The sequence below is a fragment of the Danaus plexippus genome, chromosome 17 (assembly GCF_018135715.1).
Source record: "Danaus plexippus chromosome 17, MEX_DaPlex, whole genome shotgun sequence".
Taxonomy (NCBI): Eukaryota; Metazoa; Arthropoda; class Insecta; order Lepidoptera; family Nymphalidae; genus Danaus; species Danaus plexippus.
Window position 1 is genome coordinate 834,517 of NC_083548.1, and position 11,637 is coordinate 846,153.

Consider the following 11,637-nt stretch of genomic DNA (forward strand, 5'->3'; position numbering starts at 1 on the left):
TTAGTAGCTGTGCGCTGAAGCAGAAACTGATGATAAACATACAACAGGAATAAGTTTGCTAACGTTTAAAGTAACATTGTATATTCATTATACATATCACTCGTTTAAATAATTATTGAAATGTTTATTTGACAATAATATTCAGAGTCACGGTATTTTATTTGTTTTGTATTTTCAAAGGAAATTAAGTCCCATCAAGCTCTAAACATTAATTGAGCTCATTAATTTTAATCCAATTAGAAAGACCGTAAGGAATAATATGGAAAAAATATTGAATATTAGAGCCTTTGTTCCAATTTCATCCAAGAAAGGAATTACAAAGTATAAAACACACTTATTTTGTATAATGTTTTATAATTTATTTCATAAAACCAAGCGTTTTTCTATGAAAGGGATTATGTTATAGGCAAGCTAGATTGCCTTTCCGTAGTTAAGCTCACCACAAAATTAAGAAGAAATAAAAAATATCTTTTGTCTTGCCAGTTACAAATAATTTTATTAACTTTTAAGTTTAAATTGCACCAACACATAAATAATTTTCATGTGTTATATAAAAAAGAAAAAAAAGACTATCCCGAGGAAAAATCTAAGCTCGTGACGTATTTACTTCTTTCTGTTCCCTTGTCATCGCCGGAGGAGATTTATTTTAAATTTCCTATTATTATCTTAGAGTTAATAAAACATGTGTATATTGTATATTAATGGTAAACCGTTGTTGGTACCTGAGCATAATATACAGGAGAATAAGTCGGAATAACTATAAAGAAGACCGGGCTGGCGAATGACTAACCCTTGAATTTCGCAAAAAAAATCAGTTAAGACTACTAACAAGCATCTTCTTATAGTACACCAATATAAGCCGCCGTAAATATTTTGATAATCACTTTTATACAATAAAGGTTTAAATGTTGTTCATCAGATTTAAGTCTTAATTAACAGGTTATTGTTGTTGACAGATTAATTACCGTGAACCCATCAAATACATTCGTTTATTATTTTGCAATTTACTTAACGTTTTTATTTATCTCTTTATATATAAACATATTGCATTTTATTAAATAGAGGCTGTAGAATATTATTTTGTTCCTGGTAGTTTAGATATGGATGAGAACAATTATTTTTTTGCAATTCAAAAAAAAAGTAGTATCACAATCCTGTGTAACGAAATATATACAGAACTGTCTTGTTACGGTGAATATATATTACATTATATTAAAAAAATCTAATATATTAAGCTTTTAAATGATATGTCCAAAAAATTATTTAACCGATGTCACGGCAGCCCAGTTTAAAAAAAAAACCGAAATCTGTATTTTACAAAAATTTGTTTAATGGTATTTTATATAAAGCGTGAAAAATGTGTGCCTGTAACAAATTTATACAGACTCGAATATCTCATCAGGATAACACGAAATAACCAGAAATTGATAAAAATAAGAAATCGATATGAAAAAGTGTCGCAAAGAAAATCTCGGCACAAATCTAAGCGCGATTAAACTGAGAATAATGGCTCAGCCACGTTGAATTTTATTTTCCATAGATTTTGTCTTAACAGCCAATTCTAGATATGTTAAATTCAGGAATTTACTTTTAAGTAGAAAATAACTTTAACTGAATTGTGTGACGTTAATTGCGTGTATTGTAATTCATGGAATTTGCTCATTTTGCGCTCTTGTCTCGGAAGCCTAAGGCTTAACTTGAAACAAAACGAAAAAATACCCAAGAGCATTTTAGTACATTGTTTCTAAAGTCGACTGTATTCAGTTCCATTATATACATCATAGAAAATAATAAGTAGTAACGACGGAAAATTATATTTATATAACAAAAAATATATATTTTTAAGAGACACTGTTTCTTTATTATAAAAAATAATCAATTATGAATGGTTTCTAAAAAAAAATTTCTGATATGTGAACAGAATTCGTGCTACGTAACACGGTATTTATTTTCCCTAAAATAAAGATGATATTATTGGGACTTTGGAACTAACGAAGTTCCCAATGAACAGAAATCGTTTCTTGACTGATTATTACAGGCACTTATAGTAAATATAATGAGATCTAAGACTTTCGCGAGTATTCATTTAAATAAAACTAATATTTTTCGGATTACACTACACTGATTTTATCATTTTAAAAAACTACATACTCCCGGGCAGACGAGATGTGTATTCACCATTCGCATCTCGTCTGCCCGTGATCACGGCTGCTGCAAAGTAGCCGAAACGTCGGGAGTATGTAGTTTTTAAAATAATAAAATACGCGTAGTATAATCTGAAAAATATTAGTTTAATTTATATTAATTATCTCTGTGGAAACGTAACTTACGATTCCATAATCTTTTATACATAACCCATGTATCTATAACACATTTTGAACACATAACCTCTGTTAAAATTAAACAAATCATATTTTAAAACTTATGTATTTATATCAAAATATAATTTCAATATATTTTCTAACGTGTTATTAAAAAAACAGCTGCAGAATAGATATTAAAATCGACTTTTATACGTATTTAAAAATCATGAATATGAGAAATACACTCACCTTAATTTGGAATGAGTCCGATACAAGCATACATGATTAACCTAATGAGATCTCTTTGATCTTGTCTTGTTTTGTCATTTTCCTATATGATGATATATTACACTTATTACTTCTTCATTCAAAATTATAAGAGACCTAATTTAAATAAACAGAAACAAAATAAAACAGACAAAATTAAAACATTTTGATATGTAATGGATTGATTTACGGTATATATGAAATTAAATAAATATGTTATTAGATCGCATTAAAGGAACATTTTTATTTGACTAAGATAGTCATTCTGTAATCGCATTAAGGTGAAGGAAGGAACGGTCTAAGGTATTATAAACTTAGTGTTCCGTAAACCTCTTTTATATAAGATTACCAATATTTAAAGACTTGTAACATATTTTTGAATTTCAACATTTAATCTTTGAAAACTTAATTAAATAAGTAGAAGTTTTTAGCACTCAACACAATGCTTTGTATAATTAGTTGATGTGGCCATAAATCCTTAAAAAAGAGGAAATTTCTTGTGAAACTAAATTTAAATAACGGTAGTACACTGTAAACTTTAAGTAAAATATAGTAGTAGAAAATTTTACAATCGATAGTGAAAAACGCCCACAGTAGTTCACATGTTTATAAGTTAATACTATTGAAATTAATCTCTAAGTGCTAATAATACTTCATCAATTGACAGGATTTACAATAGAAAAATATTGTATATACGAGTATATATATACATATGTATATACAATCTAATAAATACAAACTTTATTTGAAGTAGTATAAAATAAATTTGGATGAAATTTTATGAAATGAAGAGTACGCCGCCTAATAAACAGGTGAATGAATGGCATCTTGTAATATTCCTTTGACTTAAATGTGTATCACAAAATAATATTTTAATACCATTTAGAAAGTACAGTTTCAAATGTATTAAATTTCAATTTTGTCCATCATATGCTCTGGTAACGCCAAGCACATAAACTATGACGTCTTAAAAACGAGCAACTATAATCTATATGGAGGAGAATATAAAGGTAACACAAAGTATTATATTTAGAACAATAAACGAAATTAAGGTAAATACATGCACACATTTAAATTCAAATATTTAGTTGCCGCTAGAATTTACAACTATTTCTTGCTACGAATATTAGAGTACAATAGTTGGTAACGCATTCTATCTTTGTATGAAGCAAAATTAACTATTTAAAAGTATTTCATGGTGAGTCATGGTATTACTCTACTAGTTTTTGCCTGCGACTTCGTCCGCTTAAATTTCAGAATTAGTAATATATAGCTTTTAACCGTGACTTCGTCCGCATTGGATAGTTTTTTTGTATAGTAGTATGAAAAAACCTGAGCTGTACTTTTTTGTACGTATGTTTAAATTGTGCCGAGATGGGGTGAGGCCATACTAAGTGTGATTGTCATAGGTTAGGTTAGGTTAACACATTTTAAGAAGAAGATAGGTTACTGCAATACATTTTATATACGATGTTTTTTGTTTTTCCTTCCTTGGCCAGAAAAGTATTTTTTCCCATGGGTATGCGTTGTTTTCTCGCGGTAAAAAGTAACTAATGTCCTTTCTTAAGTCTCAAACTATCTCCTTACCAAACTTCATTTAAATCTGTTCAGTAGTTTAGGCGTAAAAGCGATATTGGCGATTAAAATAAGTAGGTAGGTACGAATCGAACGCGAGTGAAGCCACAGGCAACAGTATTAACAAAAATGACGAATTTTCAAGCAAACATTAATCTCCTCTATCAACCATTCTACGCCCTCTACCCTTTTTATTCGCTATAAAAAGTAGCCTACGTTCTTTCGTTCCTCATTAAGTGTCTAAATACAAAGTTTCACTGTTATATCTTCAAAAATGACGATTTTCCATTCGAACAGTTCTCCTGTTTTTACGTATTCTCCCCCATTTTTTTGCGATAAAAAGTGGCCTATGTTGTTCTTCAGGGTCTATTCTATCTCTGTACCAATTTCTTTAAAATCGGTTCACTGGTTTAGGCGTGAAAGCGTAACAGACAGACAGACAGACAGAGTTACTTTCGCATTTATAATATTAGTATGGATTAATGATGTTTCCTCAGCGTACCACCCACCTTTATTTAATATTTTTTTTTATATTACAAATAATTTCAAATTGATCATACGACGTTAATTGTACGTTCCGTGAACCGTGGAATTTCCTCATATTCCGGGCTCCGTCTTGAAAAGCCTGAGGCTTAATGTGAATTAAAAACTAAGAGATATGCTCAAGGGCATACAGCACATTTTTCATTTCCTCATTTAAATTAACTTTCCTTCGTAGTTTATTATTGAAAAACAGAAAATTCGCACTGCAAAGATTATTTTATTAGCATTCAATGTATTTACATAAATAAACTTAAGTGAATCCATCTTCAAATGAAATAAACCGTTGTTATGTATGCAAAAATAATGTTCATATTTGTTTAGGCAAAATTAAATGTATTATTCAATAAAAGTAAAGCGAATAAATTACATGAAAATACACATTTGCTATACAATTGAAGTTTGTAATAAATTGAATTCATTAGTTAATATTGTAATTAGGTAATATATGATCAAACTGACCTGGATTAAAATAGATATAAGAATAAATACAGGAATTGGCATACGAACAAGTCGGATGTGCAGTGCAATCTATATTTAATAACCAATATACAAAATTTTATGTTTATTGTTAGCGCGTGAGAATCACATTTAGTTTAGTTCGTATGTCACTGATCATCTCACAGGATGTTCAATTCAACTCATGTTAAAATGAAGCAGAAACTGATGATAAACATACAACAGGAATAAGTTTGCTAACGTTTAAAGTAACATTGTATATTCATTATACAGATCACTCGTTTAAATAATTATTGAAATGTTTATTTGACAATAATGATATTCAGAGTCACGGTATTTTATTTGTTTTGTATTTTCAAAGGAAATTAAGTCCCATCAAGCTCTAAACATTAATTGAGCTCATTAATTTTAATCCAATTAGAAAGACCGTAAGGAATAATTTGGAAAAAATATTGAATATTAGAGCCTTTGTTCCAATTTTATCCAAGAAGGGAAAAAGTGAGGCAATTTTAAGACGCAAAAATTCAGAACCTCAGAAATATAGCAGGTAGCTCGCCTGGACCAATTCTTTATTTCAAGATTGTGGCTTTTAATATGTTATAATGCTATATGGTATATGCGGAACACATTAATCTCGACTTACGTATACGTATGCTAAGATAGGTTATGTTTTTAAAACGCCTTTGAAACTATTACAGAGTATCAGATTCTGCTGCACAATAAATTGAAGTAGCTTCCAGATGTTACAGAATCTCTGTTCAACCGTAGCCTAACTGAAACGATCCAAATATCCCCATCGTAATACAAAACATACATGAGCGCAAAGGAAATGTCAAGGTGTTTTGAAGAAATCACTTTGCACAAATCTTATGACCAATCTTTAATTCTAGTCTTGTAAGCCAAAAGCGTTGTCAACTAATTCACTGCGCAAAACCATTTTCCACAAATAACGCCTAAATTATCTTAATTTCTTACGCTTCTATTGTCGCTTTCTTAAGTTACATATAAAATTCAGTCTTTGCGGAACTAACCTACATTTGCATTTACTTGAAGCACAAGTGAAACAAATTAAACAGGCCAACGGTAATTACTTGCTTCGGCCGACGTTGGAACATCGGAGTTCGGTCCTCATCGAGATTTTTGAATTTAAACATCTCGTATACCCCACTCGTCGTGCGTTTATCGAAGCTGAAGTAGTTGAGAGTAATGAATTAAAATTTATGTGGCCTTCTAAAACCAAGAGATGTCGAATACAAAACAGTAGTCCGTTCTAAGACACGTTCCTTCCTTTACGTTACATAATTATAGATTTAATTTTATTTGCGGTATTTTTACATGTGGCTGTGGGCTTCCTAATACCCTTTTATTCACGTGACTCCATACCAAGCTAGTTATTGTTATTATAGTAAATAATTAGAACCTTACTCAAAACTTAAGCGTTTCAAGCCACTCTTTGGCGTAGGATTTGGATCATAGAAATGATAACTGTATCAAGCACACAAGTTGATGGAATGCAATTACTAATTATTATATTTTTCTTGTTTCTATTTTATTTTATTTTTTATATAACAGTAATTTCTAAAGTTTTACTTCGGTGATTCAGTATTCGGATTTGTAATTTTTTATAATTTTAAGATTGTCTGCTGCAGGGTGCATTTCTATTTTAATCGTAATATAATTCAGAACATTTTTCCTCTGTTTTTTCACTACAAAATTAAAATTTACGATTCGGTAAGATTTTAACACAGAGAAAAGATGTTTTATATTTTATTCCACAAAAATACAGTTCCTTTTTAAATGTGCACTACTTGTTAAAATCTTACAAATAACGAGACCACGTGTGGTCTCCTCGGAAACGCCTTACGCTGCAAAAAATGGCCGACCTAAAAATCAAAACTATATACACGTGCTATATTCACAAGCGTGGCTTCATTTTTAATTGAATAACTCTTCCATTATGAAAGTTAGTGTAGATAATAAAAGAAAAAAATATATAGTTCCTATTTTCAACTCAATTTCAATCCGTGTCAGTTCAATAGAAGTATGCTATTAATTGTAACTGAAAATGATATCAAAGAAAGTTACGAATATCTGACGGAACAATAAATAGCTCGAACTTCAGCTAACAAACTTTCCCCGACAATCTCACGATTGAACGTGTACATGATGGATCACTTCACCTTCTGACATTCGGAAAAACGTCTGTGACAGCGATATTGAACCGAGAATAAACAAATTGTAAAGAAAAATGATCTTGCTGAGTCAACATTGCTGAAGCTAATGGAGATTATAGTTGAATAAATAATAATAATATATATAGGCTAGGATAAATAATAATGCTGTCATTAAACGACCATAAAAAAACTTATGTAACATTTAAATACAAGTATGTATATACAACAAAAAAAGGTTCCTTTACATTCAGCCCTTTCATTATAAGACTCAAAGAGTTTCTAGTTAAAAAAATTGTGACGTTTCCATTTCTTACCAGGATCTTATAAACAAATGTACATAATTTTAAACCTGAAGCAAATTCATTATCTCCTTATTAGTTTGTTGATATATTAATAGTGGGTACTCGTAATTTTTTAAACTCGTAATCCTTTAACAATATATCCATCGCACCGTTCATACCTATTAATATATACAATATTATGTATAAACGAAGGAACTTCTCACTGATATACTGAGTCCGCTGAAGATCAGGCTCCTCAGACTTGATGAAACTAGCTTTGTTACCTTGCTTTATGGAGTAATGAAAACACTCTAGTATCCCACTGGTTACTAGAGTGGTTCAGTAATCATCAATAATTTTATAAACAAATTAAGTAGCTGATACTAAATTAATATACCAAAAAATATATATCGCTTGGTATTAACTCAAACAGACAACCTTTTGACAAAAAATTATAAAGCAATTAAAAATAACATAAAAATTACAGCACACGTATCTTTTTTGGTATAAGATAAATCAGCTTCCATTTTAAAAAAATATGTTACCCTTCAGTTTCATTTATTAGTACAGGGGTTATGATATCACAGCAAAACCCTTCCGGCGTATAAGGAGGCTCTGGCTTGGATTACAACTTCCGAAATCATCGAAGGGTCGTATAATACACACAATGATTATTTTCATATTCTACGAAAATTAAAAAAATATATATATTCTATAAAAAACATGCTTTTTACAATAAATAATATTTACTCTCAGTGATTGTTCTTGAAAGAGCGACAAAATATATTGAATATGAAATATTTATTTAAGTACTTTAATTATTAATGAGCTATTATTAATTTACAAAGATGTCTAAAACTATTGATAATATCTTAAATTGAAGATCCCAAAGAGAGAATGAGATATCTCTCAACGAACAATAAGAAGCAAACTTAAATAGACCAAAAACTTTCAAATTATAAAAAGGAAAACCACGTCTTCAAACTTCATAATTACTGTTCGAATTATCTAAACTGTCACTACTATAGAAGTTTTGTTGTTAATTTAGAAGAAATAAAAATAAAGGTACAATTGTAACCTTTATTTAATTTATAATAAATATAACACTATAATTAGACGTAATATTTTATATTATTTAAAAGGTTTCTAATTAAAATGACGAATGAACATTTAAGAAAAATTACACTTCCGTTTAAATGCTGCGTAGGTGTAAACAAAACAAAACAAAACAAATAATAAAATATAATTACAGTTAACATACCTAATTCCGCCAACGTTCAAAATTATACGATTTTCGCCATCCATTACTGCTCACCTTACAACATCACACACTTTAATATCACCTCACATTCCACTGGCTTACGTGTTTATGCAGCTTGAGACCGTAGGCACGTGTTCTGTGTGCGGCGGTCGGCGGGCTACTGAAGCTGTACTCCGTAGAGATCGCATTTCCCAACCCCCCCACCTGTAGCCAACGCACTGCAGTCACCCCTACGTCTTCCAGGGCTTCTCTTTTAATATATTTCATAACTTCGCAACTGAGATGAATAGTTAATTAACATTATACACGACCTTTTTGATATATTAAGAAACTTAACTATAATTTAGTGTTAAAATTATAATTTCCAATTTATTATTCCATAACAAAAAAAGTACTAAAAGATATATGTACAGGGAATTAATTAAATGTATATCATAAAGATAATAAACATATATGTATATAATAAAAAATGAGCGAACAGTTAGAAGGCTTTGATATTATAAATTAAAACAAAATAACCCTTCATATCTCGTAACAAACGTTAACAAGACCAGATACAAATATTACCATTTTAATATTATTCCGGGTTTTATGGTCAAAGGGACCTTTATTATAAAACATGAAACGTAATCTTTCACGGTACTTAAACATGCTAAATATTGTAAAATAGTTTATTTTCAGATATTTTTACGGTAGGTACTAATTATCGGATTGAAGCCTATTGGCGTATTGAATTTGAAAATTTAAATGTGGGGAAAAAATAATTAATTAATTCATATGGACAGGTAAAAGAAAATTTTCTTCTTATATATATTTAGGATATTAGAATAATTACTGTTAATGAAATGTTATGAAAAGTTAACCTTTAAATTAGAGAAAGGTCAAAGATGAAGCTATTGAAATCGTACATAAAGGTATAAAAATCTTTACGGACATTCGGGACTTAAAGTAACACTGCGCGCGTCAGGCCGCGTACAATTTAAGAGTAAGTTAAATGAAATCCGTACAAAATTTTTATTTACAAGTGTACATTTACAGGCGTCAAGAATTTCACTCGTTAACTACTGAAACCTATTTGTAGTTTTGTTTTTTGTAAAAGTTTGTTTTGATAACATTCTTTTAACAAATGCTGAACCCTATCGAGTGCTCTTGATAACTTTGTTTGACTCTCGTAGCTTCACTGTTTTCTACATCCTCACTCATTGTATTGCGTTTTTTATAAGTCTTAGATGTACTTGAAAATATTAGTTAGTATAAAGATGTCATCTTTTTTAAAAACAAAGATTGTTTCGATTATCCCTACAGTTAGCCCTTGCTACCATTATTTTATAATTGTTTGTACACAAGACTGACTCTTCACTTTCTGTGTTCTTTATTCCGATACCATTCTTCCTTATTCTCATCATATCCTAGTAATTCCAAGAGTTACACTTATGGTCTCGTAAAGATATCTTTGGTAGGATGCTCCTCTTGTTGGTCATATTCAGTATTAAAATCGTTATAATCATTTCATTCTACAAAATTTAACGTTGTTACGTTAACTTCTCTGATAACCTTTATTTTAATGACTGCAAAAACTTTTTCAATACATGCGAATTGGAAAATGGAATGTATATTTCTCTCTTTGAATCAGTAATAAACAATTTTTTACATATATATGTAAAAACACACAGAGATATCTTCATTACGCAGTAGTACAACCTAGACCCGCGAATATTAACGCTATATGTTATTGTATTTTTCATAAACCTCAATACCAAGAACGTATCCTACACAGATGTGACTACAAGTTGGCAACTATAAACTAAATGCTAACAAGTAATACATAAGTCCTCATTAGGTTGGCTTCGTACCAATTTCATTTTTTTACAATGGCATTTTCTTACAAGATAGTGCTTCACTATAGTTCTACCCGTTGCAAGGCGGAAATGAAGTGGTAGGTGGTGGATGCACTACCTCAGTATTAGCCAATTCACACTTTTCTTGAAGACACCCAAATTGTAGTCGAAGGAAACACAGAGACAAGCAAAGTGTTCCAATCCCTCGCTGTGCGCATGAGGAAGGAGGAAGAGTGTCGCTTTGCCCGGATATGAGGAAGAGCTATAACTAAAGGGATGGAGGCCCGCCGTGCGTCTGTTTGTCGAATAATAGAAAAATAAAATAGCGAGGGGATTCGGGAATTAAAACTTGTAATTCCCCTGAACATTCTTCAGAGTGTATCCTGTAGATGACCGAGAGACAGTATATATTAAAGTATAAATAAGTCAAAGAATGACTTAACATATTCTAAGTAAGCTAATAAACCAGATAATAAATACTTCTCTCTCGTATAATAATTATTAAAAAAAATATAGGGTTAATTCTGAAACAAAATATATTTAACAATAATACTCATAAACTCCACATTCTAGACACTTTTCCAACTAGAAGAGCATCTAAGCAAGCGGTTCAGATATTTACACACTATGTATATAGTTGCTAGTAAACTTATCCTTTCACGAGAATCTCGCTATTTCTCACAGGGCGCATTACACAAACTTTATAATGGCCGATAACTGAGAAAATAGGACTTGAAAGCATATCACGAATATTAAACATACAATTTTAAGATTTTCATACACCCACGTCGGTGTTTGTGAGATAAAACATAAGATCGCCTGTAAGTCTTGTTCCCAATGTTTATTAGTCTTCAGTGGTAAGTTTAAAATACAGAATAAAACATAAGATTCGATAAAAACTTCTTAAACTGTATTAAATTAGTAACAAAGAGATATCAT

At 30.3% G+C, this 11,637-nt stretch overlaps 1 protein-coding gene across 2 annotated transcripts in view; it reads right to left on the minus strand.

Moving 5' to 3' along the window:
- Window positions 1-9,005, minus strand: part of LOC116771295 (potassium voltage-gated channel protein Shaw-like) — a 131,262-nt gene extending 122,257 nt beyond the window's left edge. For both annotated transcript variants that reach the window (XM_061523357.1, XM_032663117.2), the window contains exon 1: window positions 8,861-9,005. In XM_061523357.1, coding sequence (XP_061379341.1) covers window positions 8,861-8,904 — 44 coding nt within the window. In that variant the 5' untranslated portion in view covers window positions 8,905-9,005. The remainder of the gene's footprint in view (window positions 1-8,860) is intronic.
- Window positions 9,006-11,637: the final 2,632 nt, after the last annotated feature.